At 42.5% G+C, this 25219-nt stretch overlaps 1 protein-coding gene and 1 long non-coding RNA gene across 7 annotated transcripts in view; one reads left to right on the forward strand and one right to left on the reverse strand.

Moving 5' to 3' along the window:
- Positions 1-6497: 6497 nt before the first annotated feature.
- LOC308570312 lies at positions 6498-7074 on the reverse strand. Its single transcript, XR_014001112.1, has 2 exons — positions 6927-7074; positions 6498-6753 (listed from the first exon to the last, which is right to left on the reverse strand). It is a non-coding gene; the product is annotated as an uncharacterized lncRNA (long non-coding RNA).
- Positions 6775-25219, forward strand: part of ETV1 (ETS variant transcription factor 1) — a 96304-nt gene continuing 77859 nt past the window's right edge. Inside the window, exons 1-5 of one of the 6 annotated variants that reach the window (XM_081164742.1) lie at positions 6775-6932; positions 7463-7611; positions 8400-8487; positions 10434-10481; positions 21125-21178. In XM_081164742.1, coding sequence (XP_081020868.1) covers positions 7567-7611; positions 8400-8487; positions 10434-10481; positions 21125-21178 — 235 coding nt within the window. In that variant the 5' untranslated portion in view covers positions 6775-6932; positions 7463-7566. Of the gene's footprint in view, positions 6933-7462; positions 7612-8399; positions 8488-10082; positions 10186-10433; positions 10482-10643; positions 11053-21124; positions 21179-25219 lie in introns of those variants that run through there. The other 5 variants (XM_081164743.1, XM_081164744.1, XM_081164746.1 and 2 more) reach the window with 5 other exon arrangements.

Consider the following 25219-nt stretch of genomic DNA (forward strand, 5'->3'; position numbering starts at 1 on the left):
TCCCATCAGCCCCAGCCAACGAAGACTGACTACGAAGACTAACATTGTAAGACAGCTTTTATGGGAATAAGCTGATTTTTTCCTGATAACAGTGTACAAAGGTGTGGCATAGAATTGCTCTAATTAAACCTGTCTAATGGGGCAATCCTAACTACAGAAAGCCGGCATCAATGAACCCTATTCTAAATTCTCGTTCTGGAGGAATCAGATTGGCAAGTATTCAAACTGCCTTTCAGCTTAGTCACGTATCTGAGCAACCCAGTGGAATTAATATATTAATCAATGTATTAATTTAATACATAATATTAATTTAATAAATAATATTCTATTAATAAACAAACAACAGCAACAAATAATAGTTGTAGTCCAACAATGTCCAGAGAATACCAATGCTGGCCTTTCCTATGCTAGGGTCTGCATTGAAACTTTATTCCTGTAATTTTTCTGGAGTGTCGCAGTATCTGAAGTGTGTGTTTTTCTTCCTTCCTGACCCAGGACCTTGGGGTGGGGTGGTGGGGACTCTAGTGGTGGTAGCAGTTGCGGGGAAAGAAGAATTCAGAAAAGAAGCATCTGTATGTGCAAAATAATTATTATATGGGTTGGTTACCCCGCTGGAATGCAGAGGGGAGCTGAGCCAGTTAAGGGAGCACTGCAAACACTGGAGCTGCAGCACCTGAATCTGAAATCTGGGCATCAGAAGCATCCTGCCGGATGAGAGCAAAGGACCGTCTAGTCCTGCATCTTCCTTCCTCTGAGATGCTTCTGGGAAGGTTACAAGCAGAGCATGAGAGCATTCGCTCTTTCCCACTGGTCCTTCCCAACAATTGGGATTCAGTGGCAATCTATGCAAACTGACTGCAAATATTCTCTACAGGTTTTAGAATGTTGCAATGTGGAAACACGGCAACAGCCCCCAAACCTAGGTCTCTGTGAAGCTGTAACTTCACCTTGAGACCATTGCTCTTATTGGGAATGTTTATTTCTTTCCTTTAATTCTCTTTCTCAATCAAGATTCGATTTCGAAACACATGCAAACAAACGTCAAGGCCTTGCTTTCTCGCTTCTTCCATTCCCGTTCTGAAATTGGGCCAAATTGTAAATTTCCATTCAGAGTGACTGCCATTTGCAGATTACCTTTATAACTAACAGACACGTGCACACTTCCTAAATTAGTGGAAGTCTTGTAGTTCTTTGTATGGCGTTTTGAGACCAGCTGCCTTTGTAGACCTCCCTAATGTAGAAAATAAAAACTCAGTTAATTGCCAGTAGCTTGATCACAGTCATTCAGCACTACTGACTTCCCAGATGGATTACTTTAATTTGCTCTTTGTGGGACAGCCCTTGAGGTCTGTCCAGAAATGAGGAGAGGTAGAATATAATTTCTATAAATAAATAAGGGGAGGGGCAAACACCAGCCAATTAGTACCAATCCCTAAAACAGAGAGCAAAACCTACTATCAACAGTAGGGGCTTTACGTTAATATATTTCCCCTTTGACTCATTTATTTATAAAAGTGTTTATTGGGCACAGCCTAACCAAGGCAACTCACAATATCATAACCGATAACAGTAACAACAGCAGTGCAGCGACAAAACTATGGCAGCAATATGACCAATTATTTAGAACTTTTGTTGAAAGTCTTTCTCAAACAATATCTTTTATATGTATGTAGAATGTAGGAGGAGGAGCAGGGAGTGCATTAACCTGAGCACAAACTCCCACTGGGAATCAGCTGCAACATGGGTGCCAGGATGAAGTGCCTTCACAGAAATGAGCAAGGACTGGATTTGCAAGAGTTTTGACTGCACCCGTCAGTGCTTCTGACCATCTTGGCAGCTGCTGGCAGGAGCATGCTCAGAGAAGAGCTGCGGTGTGCCTGCTGCCCAGCTAGGTCCCACCCTTATGCCCTTGAAAGTGGGAGGAGGAACCCAGCAACTAGTGCTACTGGTGAAACGCTTCCCCTTCTTTTCTGCAAATGCAAAGCATCAGGTGAGCAAGCAGCAGAACCAGGCAGTGACTGCAGGCCAGAACCATAGCTACAGGGGGGCTAGCCAGTTTGTTTGTTTTTTGGCCCGGGCGAAGTCTCCAGGGGCCCCTTGAGGCTCCCAGCCTCTGTGTGTGTACACAAATGCACGTGTACGTGTGTGTGTGTGTGTGTGTGTGTGTGTGTACGCGCGCCAAGCTGGGTCTTTGACCCGGGTGAAATAAAGCCTTGCTTCACGCCTGCTGCAGGCAGATGACTATCAACCTGCTCACTGGGAAGAGCTACCAGAGTCAGTTCCATGGTTTGGGAGGGGCCCCTCAAACAATAGACTAGACCTGTGGTGGGTCGTGTGTGTGTGTGTGTGTGTGTGTGTGTGTGTACAGTGGTACCTCTGGTTACAAACTTAATTCGTTCCGGAGGTCCGTTCTTAACCTGAAATCTGAGGTACCACTTTAGCTAAAGGGGCCTCCCGCTGCCATGCAATTTCTGTTCTCATCCTGAGGTAAAGTTCTTAACCTGAGGTACTACTTCCGGGTTAGCGGAGTCTGTAACCTGAAGTGTTTGTAACTCGAGGTGTTTGTAACCCGAGGTACCATTGTATATATAGAATATAAAATTTGATGTCATTGTCAAAGTTTATTTGTTGTCGCAACTATCCTGGTCATTTCAACCAAAAAGGAAATAAAAGTATTCTATGCATGCTGTGCAGAATTGCATAGATACATTGTTAAAATACAGAACATCATATAAAATACAGTATACTATATAATTTGATATAAGTAACTGTAATTTAAATGGAAATACAGGTGACCTCTCCATAGTGGAGAAGTCTGTGACCAAGTGACCTGTGTACCTGCAAATTCTGCTCCAAGCCCCTTCCTGCTCTCCCTTCTTATGACTTTAAGCAGGACTTAAATCCGGCCTCCCTTCAAGCAGAGGACTGTAAAGTAGTTCAACTCATGAAGGACCAGCAAGGGAAGCAGATCACCTGAACATTCACTCAGCGGGGGAGGGGATGGACCCTAGGATGTGTGTGGGGGTTTGCGGGGGGGGGGGAATGCGAATTTGAAAAAAATAAATCCAGAAAATTTCCCTTTATGCAAATTAAGCTGATTTCCTTAGGGCGCTTTGCATCGGGAAATTTCCCGATGCCCTAGAGGGTGATCTAATTTAGCATGTTTGCCTTACTTGTATTCAGCCAACAAAACAAAAGTCAAAACTGTCAAGCTTGCCTAATGCTATATTTGCAGAGTTGACATCCCTTCGTTGTTACTAATGAACTTACGAAACATTGAGTTTCCCGTGGGAAAAATATAAAACACTGGAAAACTTTCCACCTTGCTTCACTGGGTGCACCCGGTGCTTGGGCTGGTGCAGAGGGGAGATGTGAAACACACCATGCTGTTTCCACCTTAACATCCCTTTTGTTTCTGTGTCCTAGTGGACCCCTGGCATACTATTGTCACCATGCAAATCCTTTCTCACAGACTGGAATCTGTTTTTCTCAATGCAGAAATGTGCAGATTTCAGGCATGTGGAATCCACTTGGTTCCCCCCCCACCCCCCATGAGATTAGTCAATCTTAGCCAACCCACAAAACAGTGGCTTAAACTGGTGGAATTACCGTACATTAAAGTACACATGCTCAGGGACGCGGGTGGCACTGTGGGTTAAACCACTGAGCCTAGGACTTGCCGATCAGAAAGTCAGCGGTTCGAATCCCCGCGATGGGGTGAGCTCCCGTTGCTCGGTCCCTGCTCCTGCCAACCTAGCAGTTCGAAAGCACCTCAAAGTGCAAGTAGATAAATAGGTACCGCTCCAGCGGGAAGGTAAACGGCGTTTCTGTGCGCTGCTCTGGTTCGCCAGAAGCGGCTTAGTCATGCTGGTCACATGACCCGGAAGCTGTACGCCAGCTCCCTCGGCCAATAAAACGAGATGAGCGCCGCAACCCCAGAGTCGGTCATGACGGGACCTAATGGTCAGGGGTCCCTTTACCTTTATCTTTTACACATGCTCAAGCCTAGGGATTTTCAATCAGTACCAAAACCAAGCCACACAAGTCCTTTCACATAAAAAACTACTCCTGGTTTCTCCCAAAGCAGTCATTTTTCAGCAGTGTAATTCTAGGGAGAACACTCTTTTTAGGTGCTGCTATTGTGAAACAACTAAGTCAGAAACTTTTGCTGATCTTGTACAAATCACCCAGAGTAGCCCCCATTTAAAGACACTTATGAGGCCAGGGGCCAGAACATTCTTTTGAGCCCACCACATTCCAGTTCTCTTTTATATTTCATTCATTATTATGAATTGGTTCCTGCGAAACATCTCAAAGTATTGTAGCAATATGTACTAATTGCACTGCATGTCAATGTCATTTTTCTCTAACCTGGAAGCCCCCCCCCCATAAGTTCATATAATCATTTATTTTAAGATCTATATTTGATATAAGAAGCAGTATGTTAGGATTCCTGATCTCGAAAACGGAAAGACAAAAATTACAAGGGTTTCACTTGCGCTGTATTCAGGGGTGTATCCAGAAAATTTCGCTTTGCAATTATGCACACATAATTTGTGTGCATATTGCTATAATACACCTGGGCATTTTCTCTCTCTCTCTGTGTGTGCGCATGTGTGCATGTATGCTTTGTTGCTTGGAGTAACACTCCATGACATTCAGAAGCCTACAATGAGTTGCAGAAAATCTGGGCATCTGAAAGCGCTAATGCCGAAAACATGGGCACACACACAAACAAAAGGTGGGACTAAAATAAAATATGGAAAGAAGCTGTGGACAGAAAGAAAAATGGTTCACTCACTTGCATGCCTATCCACCAGTCAGTAATCTTTCTCCTTTATATCTTTGGGGCAACTGTGTGCCCCACAGCACAGCTGCCTCTTTTGCTGCACGGCTGCTGACAGTAAGCATCGCCCCGCCTCTTCCTCTCCAGCTGGGCCAATCAAAAGGAGAGGGCGGGGACTAAGCAGCAGGGCAGCCTGTAGAATCAACAGGAGGGAAAAGGAAGGCCCTCCCACATTCCTTTCCAAGTGTGCAAGAAAGCAGATGGAATCTTCTGCAGCCAGTCAGCTGCTTTCTTCCTGCAAAGCAGATCACACCCTTAGATGGTAGAGCATGAGACGCTTAATCTCAGGGTTGTGGGTTCAGTACCCATGTTGGGTGAAAGATTCCTGCATTGCAGGGGGTTGGACTAGATGACCCTCATGGTCCCTTCCAACTTTGCAGTTCTGTGATTCTGGTGTGGCCAGCAGCTGAGGCCAAGAGGCTTTCTCTCTCTGTGGCCAGTGCTCCCCATTGCCATTAAAAAGGGCCTGTCCCAAAGATCTACCGATACACATTTTGACGTCACCAAAAATGTTTACATGTGGTGGTTAAAAAATTGCATAAATGTTATTGATGATATTTTTTTTAAAATGAAATGGATACACTTCTTGATCAGCAAAAAACCTCTAAGCAGTTCGCATAAGAAGAATATAAAATACTGATGAAAAATAACAAATGAAAGCAAACTTCGGAAACAAGTACGCGTAATAGGTATCAGAATAGAGATAAGATGAGTAAATTAAAGAACAAATATAATAGAATTACAGTGGTACCTCGGGTTACATACGCTTCAGGTTACATACACTTCAGGTTACACACTCCCTAACCCAGAAATAGTGCTTCAGGATAAGAACTTTGCTTCAGGATAAGAACAGAAATCGGGCTCCGGTGGTGCAGCAGCAGCAGGAGGCCTCATTAGCTAAAGTGGTGCTTCAGGTTAAGAACAGTTTCAGGTTAAGAACGGGCCTCCGGAAAGAATTAAGTACTTAACCCGAGGTACCACTGTACATGTTTGGGTAGGCTTGCCTCAAGAACAGTGTTTTTTTAAGCAAACGTTGAAAACAATGCAACAAAGTTGCCTGCCTGTTATTGATAGTTCCAGAAAGTAGACGGGGAAACATCACGCAGAAGGGCCCGCGTCCAAACTCTGGCAACACCACGGACGGCTGGGAATGTCCCCTGCCGGAGAGCTGTTGCCAGTCAGTGTTGGTAATACTAAGCTAGATGGGCCAGTGGTCTGACTTGAAATATGAGGAGCTTCCTATGTTCCTACGACACGCTGGTGAAACAATCCTAAACCCAACTACAATTTTAATCTCACATTGCTTGTGCGCAACGGCCTTTGCAGTGTGCTCTAAAGTAGGAAATCAGCTGGCATTCGACTTGTCTCCCCCACAAGCAAGTTCTTTATATTAGGCTGCGGACCTGGTGGCGAGCTTTGGGCCAGAATCTGGCCACCGGCTGGGGCTGTATCTGGACACACACAACAATTCGCACTTGTTACATTTAGTGCGTGCAATTGATGGCACTGTGGGTGGATGGGGGGGGGGGCGGTCACTCCAAGTTGCTTAACAGAATCATTTCGTGCTGGGGTCGGGGGCGCAAAATTACCGGATCTGGGGGCCACGGTCTGTCTAGAAGAGGTGCTGTGAATCCGAGAGTCGCACAGATCCTTTGCGTAAAGGAGAGTTTATTTTGGAGGACCTGTCTTTTTATTTTTTAATATATATATATATACATACACACACACGATCAAATGACGAAGTAAACGATCCGTCGAATCCCCTGCCGAAATCCGGGAGGATCCGTCTTTTCCCTTTTTCCCTGAGGGGGTGAGAGGCAGTCTGAGTGACAGGCAGAAATCTGATCCTGTGAAAGACGCGGAGAGCCAATGGGATGCGGAGATCCATCAGTTTGGATTGGAGGCCCCTGGAGGAGAAATAGAGGAAAAACCACCGAATAAGAAACCCTGTCAGTGGCGCTTTTCGCTTCCAAGGGGGAAGTGCTGGGAAATAATTAATGTTTTTTTTAATTAAATTTGGAGGGACTTCTTTGGGGGCGTGCGTGTGCGCGTGTGCGCGCAGCCGATCGTCCGGCGGTACCTTCAGGTGGGTCTTTGCAGCAACTTTGTTGTTCGTAGCTTCGGCTGATTACGTGGTTGTGGTTTGCAAAAAAAAGGAAAAAAAGAAAGGTAGCTCAGCCTTCTCTCTCTCTCTCTCTCTCTCTCTCTCTCTCTCTCTCTCTCTCTCTCCCTTTAGGTGCAACGCGAGTTTTGTCGTGCGCCATTGCTAGTTCTGCACACGTTTACGAATGAGCGGGGCTAATTTTTCCCCCCAGCGCGCTCCAAGGGACGAAACGGGCATGCCAATAAACAGCTTTCCTTCTCCATTTGATTTCTTGTATTAAAAAGTCCTTTCCTTCTTTCTGGCTGCCTTTTTCCGGCTCTTGCTTGTAACCCAGCAGAAGGCAGCGCAGAGAGCGAGGGAGGGAGGGAGGGATGTGTGTGTGTTTTTTATGAATGGGACTCTGGGAGGATCATTAGCTATGCAAATTCAAGCGGTTCATTCATGAGTGTGTGCGTGTGTTGTTTTTTTTGAAAAAAATAAATCTAAAAGCCATTTTGTGTTCTTGTTTTTAGGCTGCTGGAAGACTACATCTGGAGAAAGCCTCTTTTAAGTCCAATGTCCAGAAAATAATCACAATAACAACAGCAACAAAAAATACTCGGCAAAAGTCTGCAGAATGGATGGATTTTATGACCAGCAAGTGCCTTACATGGTCACCAATGTGAGTGATCAGTTCCAAAGTTGTTTAAACTTGGATTTCTTGGGGGTCAGGGGGAAATAAAGGGGAGGGGGGAGGGAAAGCTTTATAGAGGAAATATATATATATTTGCAGTGAGAGGAGGATTCCTGTGCCGTTTCTGTGAGGTAGACTTTTATTTCGATATATTCTGTTATTTTTCTTCGAAAGACCACCTCAGACTGGATAAAAACAAAACCACCACCCCCCGCCTGCCCCCCCCCCCCAGTATTAGTGGAAGAAGATAAAAGCAGCAAGGTCTGATCCTGCTTTCAAAGTTTCTGCCAGAGGAAACAAACTTACATTTTTTTAAAAAACCTGTCCATATTTTTTTTAAAAGGGACTTTGATGACAAATAAGCCTTGAAAACAAAGCAACCTCTTGTTATCAGCTCCCTCGTCTCCCAACTAGCTTTAGTGAATAGTTGACATTAAAAAAAAATACTTTTATGTAGGTGTTAGTGTTGTAAATTTCTAAAAATATGCCATATACTTAATGCAGTGTTTCTCTGTACAGATGTGTGTTTTGAGCAGGTGGGTTGAGACATAAAATATTCCCCTGAAGAAGAAGAACGATGGTGATCCGGTCGCAAAATTCTAGTTTGCAATTTAGCTTTCGAGCCATTTTTAAACAGTTTTACCACCTATCTCTTTCAGCTCTTAATATTTTTTTAAATATACTGCCAGTGTGAGTTGTTGTGTTGCCTCTCCTTCTCTCCCCCCCCTTTTCCTTTTCTTTATTCTTTCAAAGTAACCAATCTCTTCTATTTGTAGAATCCCTGTGGGAGAAACTGTAATGAGCGACCAACAAATGTCAGGAAAAGAAAATTCATTAACAGAGATCTGGCTCATGACTCAGAAGGTGAGGATTTGTGCTGGGGGAGGGAGGGTGAATAAATTGTATTGGCTCCCCCCCCACCCCGCCATGCCACTCTTGACGACATGTTGCCCTATGGTGTTTATTTCTAAATATTTTGTTGTTTTTATTCTCCGTCACCTCCCCAAGTTGGGATTCTTGTCTACCTCTATTTATAGAAATGAGACGAGAAAACCACATTTAATGATGTGACACAAGATGACAAAAGCAATTCACCGCTAAGCTGCTGTATCTCTCCATGAGTCACCCTTCTCTGTGTTAGGTATTGCTGCACAGAAGGGACATAAATAATGTCATACACCTGAGGTGAGAATTAGGTGAGGATTGACATGATGGACCCTAGAATCGTGTGTGCGGCTCCTTTGCTTGGAGGCCTCGCTGGCTCCCCATCGCAAGAAAGTTTCTTTGTGCTGCTGACCCTACTGCTCTTCGGAGAGATAGTGAACTCGTGACGTAGACCGCCTGCCCAACCAGGGTGTTGTCCACATCGGTGATAAGAGGGCAAAAGGATCTGTGGCACTATTAAAATAATAAATAATAATAATAAATTTTATTTATACCCGACCTCCCCAGCGTGAGCTACTTTTAGCATCCTGCTCTTTTAATTTGGCCAGTAGCATTGACAATACCATGAAACACAAAGAGGGAAATGGGTAGCTTATACCTTAACCTCAAAAAACAGCTCATACCAGCAAGTCCCCCAAAGCTAACTTCTTAGGAGTTCATAGCAGTGTCACTGCAATCCTATTTCAGGTTGTTTCGGCCAGGAAGGAGATTCCTGCGCATGCAGTGATCAGCTGTTCTGCAGTGGCATTTCTTGTACAGATTGTTCTGTGTGGTGACAATCCCTTGGGCGAGGTGGGTATATGGAGACCCACACAACTTTTTCTCACACTGCAAGCGAGGCGCTGCAGCCTCTTGTGAAGTTGGGAGCCCTAAGAATTTCATTTAGAAACCTTCACAATGTCCACACAGTCTGGACACTTGCAACAAGAGACCCCCTCTATCCCCCAAGCTTGGTTTTAGCCAACAAACTTCACAAGCATTCAACATCCACCTGCAAAGACTGATCTGTAGGAACTTGGGAAGTGGTTAAGTATTTGCAAATATTCTGTTAAATCTCTCTCTCTCTCTCAAATAATAATGTTTTGATCATTCTGAATCAGTTTTCCAAACTGCTGCAGTCCTGCAAGTAACTAAATGTAAATCAGAATGACTTAAGTCCGGAAAATGCAGACATTGGGTTCAAATGCTCAGGTTTGGATTCGAGTGTGTAGTGTAATAAGAAACCTGGAGCCCTTGCTTTACTCTGACATAAAAAAGAGGGGAAAAATAGTGCTACATATCCAGCCTGGGTGCAAATCACCGCATCTGTTCGTTCAAAGCTTTATGGAACAGGTCTTCAATTGTTTTAAGGAGAAACAAGATTATTTTAAATGAAAACGAGGCTAGGATACTGTGCTTGGTTAGCCAGGAGTAAGTCCCAGTGAAATCAGTGGGACTTACCTCTGTACAAACATGCAAACAGTCATGCTGGGCATTTGTCTTTTGAGTGACTAACAGTGCAATCCTATGCGCATCTACTCAGAAATAAGCCCCTCTGATTTCAGCAGGACTCACTCAGAAATAAGTGTGCCGGGGAAACAGACATGCTGTGCCATGTGTGCAAGTTAGCTGAAAAGGGTACTGATTATTATTGCCTGGGTTGATAGCGAAATAAAAGCGCTCGGTTACATATGTTTTTTGTCTAATCGAAATCATAATAATGCAGCACGATGGGGGTATTTCCAGTTTGAATCTAGGCAAAATGAGATAGAATAGAATTAACAAGTATTTGTCTTCACAGGGCTGGGGGCTGGGGAGTGAAGTACATGCAAGCACTTTATGTATAAATTGAAAGGTCCTTTATCCATCTCTTCCTCTTTTCCTAGAACTGTTTCAAGATCTGAGCCAATTACAGGAGACATGGCTTGCAGAAGGTAAGGGGGGAAAGTCCTTTTGCAAAAAAATGAAAAAGGGAAAAAACAACTCTGGATGAAAAAAGGGGAGGGTGGGTTGGTGGAGCGGGAGTGGGGGGGGGGAAGGAAAAAGTCCTGAACTTGCTGTCTTAATGTTCAGCCCAATTAATTGAGCTCTAAAAAAGCCACCTCATGTGTCATGCATACATTAGAGCCTCTGATGAGTTTGTCTTTAGGGACTCTGGGGCTGCTCTACCCAATGTCATCACAAATTACCAGGAGAAATTGCTTCCAGCTCACAATCACATCTGCTTTTGGCAAGAACTAATGCTCCAAGACTTCAAGTTCCAAGCCTCTGTTCAGATTTTAATTGCAATTGATCAGGTTTATATTATTGTACCTCAAGAGACTGCATACAGCCAGATCTGGGCTTGCTCTTTCCTTTAGAGCAGTGCATGCAATTGTTTGGTCTTCTGGTGGAAGTACTTTTCTGATGGCAGAATATAGTTTCTCTGGGTTCATCAGGACGGGATGCTTCAAGATTTAGGTGCAAGTGTCTTCTTCCCACCTTGCTCACAACACAGAACATTAGGTGTGTATCGAAATGCTGAAGGGGCAATGCGGTTTATATGTTTTTTTCTTATTTTGCAATCCTTTTTTTTTCTTTTAAAAAGAGAAACTGTCTTTCCTCCCCCCTCGTTTCTTTTATTTGTGATCATTTGAAATCTGATGCCTTTGCTGCAGCACTGCTGACAGTTTTAAAGAAAATAAGTTGTAATGCTGAAGTTGAATAGCTGTGAATTTTTGACTTGAACAGAATGAGATGTTAGAAGTTTTGCAAAGGCAAGGGAAGTTGTTTCTAGCTGAGTTATATTTTGATGCTGTTTTCTGTGACGCATTCGGCTATTTTAAATCCTGTTTATTTGCACCATGAAGATGACTCAATATACATTATCTTGCATTCTTTTTAATATATATTACCTTTAACTAGAAACATCCCATCTCATTCGGATGTAACTAGTACTGTACATATATTCTGACTTGCTTGTACACATTGAGAATTCAGGGTTTTATTTTTATATTTTTTAATCTCTTGCTGAATGTGCATTATTGTTTGTTTGAATGGACATTCTGTTTCTTTCGGAGGGGAGAACCAGAAGGGAGGGTTGAATGTGATTGCTTAACATAGAAAGGAGGAAATGCTGTAATGGTATATAGACCGACTAGCTTTTTGATATTTCTCCATATAGTTTTGCCAAGTTGTTAGCACATATATAGCATAAGCTTTTCCGTCCTTTTTTCTAAACTTTTATTCTTAGTCATGCTTTTTATATCCAGCATTAGTTATGGAGAATCCAGGTGCCTTGTATACATAAGAGATGGTTAAACTTTAAATTGGAAGAGCACTTGAAATAGGACCTGCTCACTGAAATCCCCCTTAAAATGCAACAGTGACTCATTATGTTAAGGTAACTTTACTAAACATCTCTGAACAACTTCTTACTCAGCTTAATAAACCAGAACATTATCAAAACTGCAAAAGCTGGAATGAGGCTCTTAATTCCCAACAGAGTGATGCAAGTTTTTTTTTTTAATTTTAATTACAGTTTGTTTGAATCTATGTTGGATTTGGGCTAAGTTGATAGTACCTAGGTATTGGCAGTCATGCGAGAAATTATTATTGGAGTCAGTATTCTTGCTGTTGAATCACTGTTTTTGAAAAGTGATCGAGTATTTCCATACCTTCCATAAGAAAGTTTCTGTTGCCTGTTATGTTCAGGAAGAAAGGATTTGAAACCAGTCATCAATTTGTATGTGTACACATCCATGCTGGTGAATTGAGAATTTAAACTGCAATCCTGTGCACTTGGATCCAGCCCAATGGAAGACAATGAGGCTATCTTCTTGGTAGACATGTATCCCATATCCGCTTTCCTGGGAGTAAGCCAGGAAACTCGATGACACTTATTTCTTGAGTAGACATGTGTAGGCTTGCACTTTTAGTGAAGCTAAGTAAAATAAGATAGTATTACTGAAATATGCTACTTGAAAAGAAGGACTGCACAGAAATATGTATATATTATGAACTGATTCAACCACTAAATAAACTTTTAAAGGTGGCACTGATCTAGTTACTTCCACATTACTTAGAAATAACTGCAGTTTAAAGTTTGCGTGTTTGTGCATTGGAAGAAGAGGACTTCCTTTTTTAAAAAAACCCCAAAACAAACAAACTACACCATCACAATTTCTTAAATTGCTTTTTGCATGTTGAAGGGGGTTTAAGGATGGGATGTGGCGCAAAGGTTCAATCCATCGGGGATGCAGTGCCAACTGCAATTTGACCAGCGATGACTTTTTAATCTCTAAACAGCTCTTTAAACTAATCTCTTTTTTACCTTTCCCTCGATTTTGTCAATTGATGTCCTCCTGGTTCTTTATAAAGTTGCAGCCCTGCCAAATTGGCCACCTTGCTACATGTTCACATAATTATTTTCATGAAGCTCTGTGGCCAGGAAAGTGACCGTGACATTTTGATTCTCTCTCCCCCCCCCACACACTTTTTTTCTTTTAAAAAACTTGGAGCAATAGCAATTGACAAGATTCCCCTATGAGTTCAGAACTCCCACTGGGTAGTAACCAGGTCAGGGGAAAAAAACCCTCCTCTCTATTGCACTGCAACATACTTAACTCTGTGGATATGAAGGATTGAGGGGGTGGGGATGAGAAAGAATTGCCCTTAATAGTTGAGACGCTTCAGCTGCATATTTATCAGCATCCCTATTCTTCTGCAGAGAATGTTGCTTAAAATGAGTAATCATAAACAGTCTATTCTCTTTTCAGTGTAGGCACAAAAAAGTGCCATTGGTAACAATGGGATTTACATATGTATTGGAGGAAGAATATAATTCAAAGTGGTGAATGGAAGCAGGCCATCTTATTTTGTCGCTGTTGTGTGATGTGTACACTGTGCCAAACCCAGAATGTCACATTCAAAAATTTGTGGCATCCTGTAGTGCAAGGACGCTGCAGAGTGTTTGACAGAATTTGTTCCTGCTTCACATGGGAGGAACAGAATTAAATCACTGGCCCCCTCAGTGGGGGGGACGAAACAAAACTCCTGTTCCTTTTTTGTAGTGGTGCTGAGTCGTTGGAATCAGCAATCGATATCAGGGTACTAAGAAATAATAAGGAAAGCCTGTTAATAATTTCCTCGTTTAGTCAAACATTAATATCATCTCCTCATAGTGAAATACTACTCGGGCTCTTTTTATGCACGCGTGTAAAAGTTCCCTTAAATCGGGGGAACTTGCTGTCAGGTGATAAAAGGATTTCAGTACCCCTGTGTGTGATTTCTTCCCCTGCACTCTCCATACCGTCGCTGCCCAGGGTGAAGTCATGGCGGCCCCATTCTTGACCCAGCATACTGTAGAAGCCCTGTACTGTATCTGTCGCTATTGCATAAGTTTGCCTTGACAAATCGAAGTTAGCTATTGACTTGAAATAATCAGCTCAAATATGAACATAATGTATTTTTTTCATTATGGGAAGCTCCAGCTGTTTGTTCTGTAACAACAACAACAAAGAAGAAGAAAAAGAAAAAGGGGGGAAGTAACTGGTGCTGAAAGCCTGCTGTGTTATGTTGGAAACACTTTTGTGGTTGAAAGAAAAATAAGCTAAAAGGGAAGTATGCTTTCAAATCCTTCTTGAAAACATTTTTTTAAAAAGATGAATGGAATAACCATAATGTAAATATTGTAGGAAAGACTATTAAGCCCCCCTTTCTGTTAACATTCGTATTGATTTGGCAAAGTGTCATCTGGAATTTTTATGTAGGCTAATCTGTTAATCAGAAGGGTAGGTGAAGGAATTGCTTTTCTCTACAAGGTGGCGCCCAGGTAATAAGGTCTTGATTTCTTTAAAATATATTGGTCCTACTGAATATTGGTCAGCTTTGGTGAGTAAACTTTTTAAGAAAGGCTATGCATCAGGTCACTTTCTACTGTCAACACCTGTATATTATGAGCACCCTTGTCAGCTTTGACTCTTGCCTCTCTCTTTTTAAAATGAAACTAAAAGTTGCCAGTAGAAGTCGGTGCCCCCTCCCATAACACTCAAATTCTCATTGCAATAGCAATGCAAAATGTGCAACATCGTGGTTTTTTTCCAGGTGGTGTAAATCAGTCCAGCTTCCATCTCCACCCCGCCTGTCCCAGTCAAGAGAGTTGAAATAACTTTGTAACTGCAATCCTATACTTGTTTACTCAAAAGAGAGTCTCGCTGACTTCAGTGGGACTTGCTCCATGTTAACTGGATATAGGATTGCAGCCTTAAGTCTAAGGATCTTGCTCTGCAGTTGTTGGTCCGGTGCTTAATAAAAAAATGTCTTCTCTTTCCTTTTTAAGACCACATAATCCCATGAAGGAAATAATGTCGAGAAATTAATCAGTGGGATTTTGGAACGAACCCAGTACAGTGAAAGTCTAGCAGTATTTGAAAAATGAAATTGAAATCTAGCACACATGATTATTCTTTGTTTGGGGACAGAGGTGGACTTCGGAAACAGCAGGTTCCTGAAGTTGGGGGGGGGGATAAGCTTTTAAGTGTCACAAATGATGTTCCAAATTGGCAATTCTGAGCTATATGAGGCTCAGTGAACTATTTTGTGCCATTGAGGATTTCTAGCTTGCAGTTCGCCAGCTTCACAACCTTCGGGGGCTGTTTTAAAAATGCTTATAACTTTGTGTTAAGTCTGAGCCGCACTTTTAAAATCGCCTCAAATTTTATACACTGTTCATATCCCATGCAAAGGTGTGGGTTCTTAAAAGTTGTTTGCACAAAACATTCAGCACTGTTCACAATTTTAGTACATCCAGAAGATGCAAAAATGCCCTGGCCTTTCTTCAGGTGGTCTCGTACTCTCTGGTAGAGTTCATTTTAGAATATTCACTGGTTGCATAGAAGAGAGCAAGGTCCAACTGATTTGCTAAATTTTAGCCGCTCAATAACTTGCTTCCAAAATAATCAAACTAATATTTATTCCTGGTTTGTGTTCTATATCCTCTCCCAAGGTGTCTTTTCAGGGCGGGTGGGAGACTTCTTTAAGGAAATACCTAATCCTTCATAACCCAGAATTACTGATATCATGAGAGGAAGTGCTACCATACTCTGAAGAAAGTTCTTTAGACAAGCAAGGGGATAGAAATAGGAGTCTTTCCTCTAATCCACCCCTCTAATCCACTTTATCTGCTCCTCTTTTCCAACCCCTCTCCTCCTATGTATGACCTATAACCCTCTTCCTTCAGACAGCACCTTTTTAGTTTTTTCCTTGACTTCCCATTTATATTAAGTTTGCCTGTCCTTGTAGAGCCTGTGCCGTATGTGAGACGAAGCAGGGAAATGGATGTGTTTATGTAAGAAGTTCAAGTTTACTCTGTTTTTTCTCTCTCTTTTACTTCTTTTTTTTTCCCCTACCGGGGTGTGACAAGAAAAGATTGTGGTTGAAGCCAGATGTTTCTTGCTGGATTCTGTTTTTTGTGAATGGAGGCAGCGCTCCAGTTTTGACTGCTTGTCTTGAAGAATTGCTTAGGAGATCAGCTGTCTCATTCACTGGCAGAAAGAATGACTCCTACGTCTTCTGCCTTGTTTGGCTCCAGGTCATTGTTACAGTGGGTAGAGCTGGTTTTAATTAAATAGCAGCTTCTTCTTTTTTTGTATGGGCTGGTGCCTAGTTTTCCATCCTCTTCTCCCCCTCCTTCCCTTCAGTGCACATACTTACTTTTTTTTCTGTATACTTTCCAAGAGAAGAAAGTAAATTGATCCTCGGCTTTTGGCTTTTCTTTTCCAGCCTGCTTCTGGCTTGCTTCATGTGCTAAAATGCTGCTGTCTCTCTTCTCCTCATTAACGATGTTCGGATTTCTTCTCCTTATTAAAAAGGGGGGGTCTGAGGTTCATTTCAGTACTTGTAATAATAATAGCAACAACAATTTGATATTTATATGTCGCCCATCTGAGTGGGTTGCCCCAGCCACTCTGGGTAGCTTCCAACAAATCAAAACACAATAAGACGCCAAACATTAAAAACTTCCCTAAACAGGGCTGCCTTCAGATGTCTTCTAAAAGTCAAATAGTTGTTTATTTCCCTGACCTCTGATGGGAGGGTTTTCCACAGGTCGGACGACAACTACTGGTCTTTAAAATGCCAAGAGATCAAGCTGCGCGGTCCTGTGAACACCTGTGCTCGTCCCATTAAGCTCAGGTCGGACTCATCATGATGCAAAACATCCTGTGTAAGAGATTGGGCTGACAGGAGCTCATGATTTTTAACTAAGCAAGCGATTTCTAGGGAAGTTGGGGGGAGACCCCATCCAAACCAAGAAAACTCCCCTGAAAGATCTTAATTAATGCGGTGTTGCCTTGACTTCTACCTGTGGGAAACGGTGAGAATTTGTGCGGGGAGGAGAAGCATTTGGCAACGATCAGTCTTAATCAAAGAACAGATGTTGGTCTCTCAAGTCGGTGGCAACTTGTCTATTACCTTAATGCAGAACGAACCTGACAGAGCTGTTCCCAATATTGCCACATGTTTGAGCTTCTCAAAACGCTTCTGGTGTTTATTTTCCCCTCAGTCTTGCTTCATTAAATAGAGTGGGGAGATAGTCTCCATTGTGTTTTTTTTGGTGTTTTTTTTTTGGTGTGTGTTTTTTAAAGGTGTAACCATTACATGCATCTAAACGTTTTTCTGTCTCCTTATCTGCGTTCGGCAAACACTTATGTTGACATGCCCTCTTCCCCCCCTTCTGTAGCCGCCAACCCCCCCCCTCGCACACACTGTCACTGTATTCAAAACCACTGTAGCTTTTATGACAGCCTCACAGAATTGCAGCGTCGGCATTGACAAGAAAAGAGGAAATGAATGATATATAAATGTGCTTGCAGTTACAGCACTCCAAGTCATATTTTTCTTTTCAGGCATCCATGTTTTTAGCCCAAGTTAACTGCCTGCTTGCTGGTCTGACTTGTAAGTCCTTCAAGGCTGAGGTATATATATACCTGGGAGTGTCCCATTGAACCCAGTGGGTCTAACGTCTGAGGCGACATATGTAAGATTGTGCTGTAAATCACTAAAGTACGTCACCAGCCCCCATTTTAAAGGGAGGTTTTGTGGTGTTGCAGGACATGAGCTTTTAGTACTCATTCTGATTCCTTCTCTGCATTTCATTGACATTTTCATTTCTGTTGTTAAGAAGAGGGGTGAATATTTGCTAGTATTCCTCAATACTGGATTGAGAACATCTCCAAGGGGAAGTGTTTGCACCCAGGGAAGAGCAAAGAATGTCAGAGCAGGGGCTCTGTCACGATTTAATTTATCCCCCAAGAGAGGTAAAGCTGCTACATTTCAGACCTTTCCACAGAGTTTTGTAAATTGTTTTGTAAAGTTTTTTCTTAAAATAAAAATAGCTTCTTCCCCCCCCCCCGAGTCTTGTTGTATGCTTGTTTCCCTCCCTCCCTCGTATATTTTCTGTGATACGCAACTGTGGGTGCCCCTTTATTGTGAAGCTGACACATCAAAAGTCAGGGCAGATGTAAAGCCAGTGATAAAAATGAATGCTAATGGAGGATTTGTGCTGCAGATTTTCATTCCTTTGAAAGGGGAAGCTGAAGCTTGGTTCTGGTTTGTTTGTAATACTACGGAAACATACTCAGCTGGTGTGTTGCAAAGTATAACTTCTATACCAATGGATGTAAAGACCACATTCTGCAGCTATCAAGTGTAGTTTTTGCTACATGTCTCTGGATTCTATAACAGAAGGGTGTGTGCTGATTTACATAGATTTGGGGGGGTGTTGTTTTTAAAAGAACTATTTTAAAACTAATGCTGGCCTATTCATCCCTGGGCCTTAAATATATTCCCTACTTTCAGTAAAGAGAGACTGAAGCTATAGGTGCTGTTTCGTTGTACCAGATTCTGAAATGCATGATGATGCTCAAAAAGTTTGTTTTATCCTTTTTATAAGCTTTTCAATAAATGATTTGATGCATTTTAATAGTTTTTAACCGGAAGGGTGGCAAGTTAGTTTGGGAACTTTCATTTATATGTCAATTTCCCCTCTACAATATGCAATGCATATTCTGTTGATCTGAATAAAACAACTTGTGCTTTTTCTCTTGCCCTTGAGAACCAGCATAGTACAGTCGCTATCTGTTTAGTTTTGATGTGGGAAATCTGGCTTCAAATCTGCCCCAAATCAGCCAAAGCCTACCTCACAGGGGTGCTGTAACACTAAAACGCTTTCATTAAAAAAGAAAGAAAAGTAGGACACCTTCTGTTCTAAGCCATTGTGGTTTCTTTTGATGTGAAACAAAAAGGAAGGTTAAGTTGTCATATGGAATTCAAATTGTTTTTAAAATCCAGTCTGTGTGGCATCTTCATAGTAGTTGGTCTTATGTGGGAATGAGGGAGAGCAATGGAAAGGATTCCACACTGCAGTTTGTCAGCTGTGTTTTCTATGGTTTCATGGCTTCCTCAGAAGCGTTGAAAAGCATGGTGGTTATTCTGACATCTTTTCTCCGTAGCGTGTCAACAGGAGATGCTAACTTGGTTATATAAATTAAGTTGTATAGATAATGATGGCTTTGCCTTGAGTCTAATGATGTCCGGTTAATAAAAATATGATCAAGTGGTGTTGGGACAGGTGTGATCTCAAAAACCAGGCCTAGATCGAGACGAAGGGAAAACAAAACTTAATTCCAAGAGCCAAAGGAATCCTTTCACAAGGCTTGCTCTCAGAGAAGTCATTGTGCTGTTCGGCAATCTGTCATTGGAACCCCAGGGGCGATTCAAAAGGAGCTCATCTTAGGATGTGGGGCCCAGTTATTCAAAGAAAAACTGGGTTGGCGCAAGCCACATGCTTGAGTCTAAGCAGCTATTTGGATCACAGCCTTAATAAACATTTTTTTTATTGTTGCCTGTATGAACTCATCTTGTAGTGCTCTATTCATTCTTCTTCTTAACTCATCAACATGATTTCACGTTCGCCTTAATAGGAGCAGTACAAGTGCATCTCTCTTGTGTGTGCTGAGATAGGAAGCCTGTTTGAAAGTGCGAGTAACACTATCTTCATTTATTAGGGCTGGAAGGTTCCAGTAGTAAGTTTTTGTTCTGCTCACTCTTTTGCATAATGACATACTGCATATAATATATCTGTGTGTGTGTCATAGAAGGGTTGGAAGGGACCCCGAGGTTCATTTAGTCCAACCCCTGCCCTGCAGGAATAGGCAGCTGTCCCACAGTGGGATTGAACCTGAAACCTTGCTGGTGTTATCAGCACCACACTCTAACCAACTGAGCTGTCCATGTGTATCGATATTGGAAAGCACGCGAGAGAGAAACAGTGTCAACTGTTGCTTGACGTGAAAATGACAGTGTCTGGTGGTATCTTAAAAGCAAGCTCCCAACTAATCTTGATTTTAGATGTATGTTAATATCAATAAGGGCACGGCTTGTAATGTTCATTGCTGATTAATTTACCCATATGCATTTCATTAAGTGACCCCAACGATGGTTCTGATCACAAAGCAAACTAACCCATATTGATCAGCATGAATGTCTGGTTGGGCAGTAAGCCTCTTGCTGAAGATGGGAAATAACAAAAATACTTATTTCTGAATTAAGATTCATAGGATTAGCTGGCAGAGCTGTAAATCTATTTTTTCTAGGAAGTAAATTGGATTGAGCTCAATGGGCTTCATTTCTGAGTATCCAAGCATAGAGAGAAGCCTTGAGTTATACGCGGCTCATTTAGAATATGGAGACATGAAACTTTGCTATATAATATGCATTTATTTAGCACCATGTGTCCTTTAAGCACACCAGTAGATGCGTAGTGGATCCCTGCTAATCTTAGCATCTGATTTTAGGGTTCTTTGCAGAGATGCTCTTAATCTCTAATCTAGATTGTGAATGTGTAAAATATATTCCTGTCTTTAGAAGCATTGAGCCAAGTTCCCATTTGTGGTTGAATTGTGTGTGTGTGTGTGTTATCAGTTTGGAGTTCTTGGTACAATTAACAATGTTTTAGATGGATCATAGAATTCACTAGGAAATGAATCTTTTTTCATCTCTTATTAGCAACTATTCTGTTCCCGCTCCCACTGTAGCTTTTCTCTTTTCCATAAACTGCTACACTTGTTCAAAGGCAACAGCCTAAAACGCTTCCATGGACTTCTGCATATATTATATTTGACCCCCCTTTGCTACTTTCTCTAGTAGTACCAGCTTGATTTATTACTACAGAGATGCAGTTCTACCTCCTCAATGTTGGTCAGATGCAAGCATAAATCTAAGATGGGCAACTACTGCCTACCACTAGTTTTACTGTCGGAGGGTACTTGGCAACTAACGCATCGCCTGATTTACTGATGTACATACTGCCATTTTCTAAAATGGGTGTAAATGTTCAGCGGTAACAACAAATGCAGAATTCCCACACTCGGAGTTCATTTTGGGTTGTTTCTTGTACATACGTCGACGTTTTGTTCATGCTAAATCATCTTCTCGATTTGGGCGCTGGCTAGTGCTAAGAGTTAGGATCACTTCGATGTTTTGCTGGCTTGTGGATGTTAATTCCTTTCTTTCTGTTTTCCCCCCACCCTATCTTCAGCTCAGGTACCTGACAATGATGAGCAGTTTGTGCCAGACTACCAGGCTGAGAGTTGTAAGTATTGTATGACTCACCACTTTTGCTTCACTTAAGAAAATGTCTTACCTTTCTTGTTTTGGTTAGCCGGTGCTCACATGATAGGTGTGGTTATCAGGCCATGGCATCACCATAAAAACATGTGAGGAAAGAAATTGCCGAATTGCAGCCGGAGTGGTTTTGGTGGCAGGGAATGGTTTGGCTGAAGGCAGTGATATCATTTTTCCTTTTGTGAAGGGGCTGGTGGGTTATTGCAAAGAGTGCATTTTTTAAATATAGGGATGAGCAAGCTCTGGGCCTCCAGATGTTGCGGGACTACAGCACCCATCCTCCATGAGCACTGGCTATGTGAGCTAGGGCTGATGGGAGTTGGAGTCCAATGAGGCCCAGAAGGCCAAAAATTGCCCATCCTAGTTCTAACATTATGAACAGCGTAGTTTTCATTTTGTTCTCCAGTGCATAGATGAGGAACCTGTGACTCTACCAAAACTGTTGGACTCCCAACTCCCACAAGTTCTCCTGGCACATAGGTTGCCAAAGTGTGCAGCATTTTGCCTTCTGAATTTCCTTCCACAGTTTTACCTTCCTTACAAAATGCAGTTCACTTTTGTCAAAATGAGATGCGAAAGTTACCTTGTTTCTCCTGGCTAAGATGGAATTTGACCTTGGGAGTGGGCTTATCAGAAGGGGGAAATGTGGCGCTGAGGCTAATAAGCCATCCAAGAGTTTATGTCAGGTGTCGGGTGGGCAGTTCAGGGCTTCCTGCATTGTATTGCTGGAAAGAGATTCACATGCGTGCACATAACTGAGGTGAAAGGGGGTCCCTTGAAAGTTCATGCCTGCCCCCAAAGTTCTTGAGAACTGTTTTTAGTAGGTCTGTTGTTATTGTTGGTTTCTTAAACTGCAATCCAATATACCAGGGATGAGGAACCTCAAGTAGAGGGGCTGGATGTGGCCCTTCAGGCCTCTCTGTTTGGCCCTCGGGCCTCTGCCTAGGCCACAACCCTTCACTGACCTTGCTCTAAGTCTCCAGTGATTTTACCTAACTGGAATGTGTCCTTGAACCTCTTGCTTGCCTGGATGGAGAGTGGTCTGTCTCTGGCGACACTTGGCCACACCTGCCGTTGGATGGCTGCCCATGATAGAATGTGACCCTCAAGCTGCTTTGCACATTCAACCTGGGAGTACAGTGAGCTTGCTTCTGAGTAGACAGCAATAGGCTGCTCTTCTGGAACCACTGGCAGTTCTACCAACAGCTTTATTTAAAGAGTAAACCTCTTTCCCCCATGACTGATTCTGTGGCCAAAGAGTCACCACTGGTGATTTTCCTCTCTCATTTTATGTGATAAAGAGGTTTTGTGAAAGAACTCCCCGCCGCCCTGTCATTCGCAAATCATAGATACTGAAAATAACATCAAATGTTCCTTTCAGAATATGGTAATGTGGTATTTTGCCATGATCTTGTGTGTGTCTTCCACCTCAAAAACTGGCGTTCTAAAAAGAGAGAAACACAGCGACAGAGCTTCAAGAGTGGCCCATAACACAGATCCTTCCCCTCTACACATTTAAACAGCTTTAAAGTATGACTGGATTCTAATCCATCGTTCCCCTTGAGGTAAATATGACAATTCCAGTCAGCTTGGAATTGTTTTCTCAAATTTGACTTCCTTGGCAACCCTTCCGTATTCCAGCAGACTGTATAACTAATTTTTCGCTTGCTTATGTAAGTTATTGATTGGGGGGGGGGAGGTAACCTTTGAAATCAAGTACCTGTTAATTTTAACATTAAGGTGTTGTAGAAGATGACATTAAACAGATACAAGTGAAAGAAACATGTTGTGCTATGTTTAGTGATATGAGTAAAACTGTGAAATAATAGCCTGTGAGCCCCATGTCACATGGTATCTCTCTCTTTCCCCCCCTGCATGAAACGAAACCAGCTGTGTTGCCTTGAAATGGAGTTTGGACAAAATAGTTGGAGTTCAAAGACAGTATGTTAAACTTAAGTTTTCAAACCAAGGGCTTCCATCTGCACAATACATTTGGAATGGTATGATGCCACTTTAACAGTCCTGGCTTCCCATCAGGTATCCTGGAAACTGTTCTTCTCACAGAGCTGCAATTCCCACAGTAGTATAGCAGTTAATCCCTCCTTCTAGGGAATAGTAGCTCTGTGAGGGGAATAAAGGTAAAGGTAAAGGGACCCCTGACCATTAGGTCCAGTCGTGGCCGACTCTGGGGTTGCGGCGCTCATCTCGCTTTATTGGCCAAGGGAGCTGGTGTACAGCTTCCGGGTCATGTGGCCAGCATGACTAAGCCACTTCTGGCAAACCAGCGCAGCGCACGGAAATGCCATTTACCTTCCCACCGGAGTGGTACCTATTTATCTACTTGCACTTTGACGTGCTTTCAAACTGCTAGGTTGGCAGGAGCTGGGACTGAAGAATGGGAGCTCACCCTGTTGCGAGGATTCGAACCGCCAACCTTCTGATCAGCAAGTCCTAGGCTCTGTGGTTTAACCCACAGCGCCACCCGCATCCCTATGTGAGGGGAATAGGAGTCTCCTAAATACTTTCAGCGCCCTTAACAAACTACCGTTCCCCAGATTCTTTCGGGGAAGCCATGGCTGCTTGAAGTAGTATGATAGAGCTTTAAATGACCCATATGTTTTCAATGCCACTTCATATATTATAATACTGCTTCCTATATTATAGTACAAGAGCCCCTTTAAAGGCCCAGATGACCCTCAGGGTTCCTGCCAACTCTACAAGTCTATGTGCAAAAAAACTGATAGTGGAGAACTCAGTTCATATATTTTGAATCTGTTACCCTTTGGGCTCCTTTGGAGGAAATTGTGGGCTGGAAAACTAATGAGATCTTTAAAAATAAAATAGCAGGAGTGTGTGATTTGTGACCCACCCCACTAAATTAGGTGTCTGTACTGAGGTCAAGGGCCATTTCTAGGTATTACCCAAATTCTTTCTCTGGGAGTGCAAAGTTCTGCTGATTGTTTCACCGACTATTGTACAAAATAAATCAATGATTCGTAGAGAAGGGCTATGAACTGTGAATGAGAAACCCTGTCAAATATTGTCAGGGTTTCTTGAGTAAGCACTTCACCCTCGGACATTAATGCCCTAATCCAGTTAGAGGCTCTCTGCAGGCATAAGCAGACCTGTGCCCAGCCTAATAATAATAATAATAATAATAATAATAATAATAATAATAATAATGTAGAAACGGATGCTGCATGCATAGTTCTCATATCTGAATATCTGATCCAGTTGTTAGAGCTGTGTCTTTCAGTCTGCCATTGGTTTGGTGAGGAATCTGGGGCAGGCAGGGAACTTGAACCCAGCTCTCACTTCCCCTGTTTGGGTTGCATTTTAAATGGCTTGAAAGAAGTTCATATGCATGACTTTGGCTGTCCTGGGCACACACAACTTTTGGATTGGGGCAGGCACCCCCAAACTCATCCCTTCAGATGTTTTGGGACTACAACTCCCATCATCCCTGGCTAACAGGACCAGTGGTCAGGGATGATGGGAACTGTAGTCCCAAAACATCTGGAGGGCCGAGTTTGGGGATGCCTGGATTGGGGCATAGGTGTTTTCTTAATGTTCTTTGTTAACTGGAACCACCTCAGCTACAATTTACACAACCCTATCGAAAGAGCATTTGTTTGTTTTGTTTTTTCCTTGCTTTCCCTTTCCAAAGGAAAGGTCAGGCAGCTTCCCGGGGAGTTAATCCGGCAAAGGTTGCAGAGTTTCCAACACAGATTTAGCTATGTAAGTTACATCCATGAGGTGTGTAAAATATTGGAGTAAGCAAAGCTGTTGGGTGATTTAAAGAGGTGAACTCGGAATCTCTTAGAGGTACATTATATAGATTTGCTATGTATAGCACTATAAATGCAGGCATACGGTTTTGATTTTTGCAACAGAGAACTTTGCAGAAGTAACAAAGGTTATGCTCTGTGAGAATTGTGAAGACCACAGAGAAACTGCAAATCTATCTAGAGCGGAAAACAAGAACTATTTGGGGCAGAGGGGGTCAGAG

The sequence above is a fragment of the Podarcis bocagei genome (assembly GCF_964188305.1).
Source record: "Podarcis bocagei genome assembly, chromosome: 12".
In the NCBI taxonomy this organism is placed as follows: domain Eukaryota; kingdom Metazoa; phylum Chordata; class Lepidosauria; order Squamata; family Lacertidae; genus Podarcis; species Podarcis bocagei.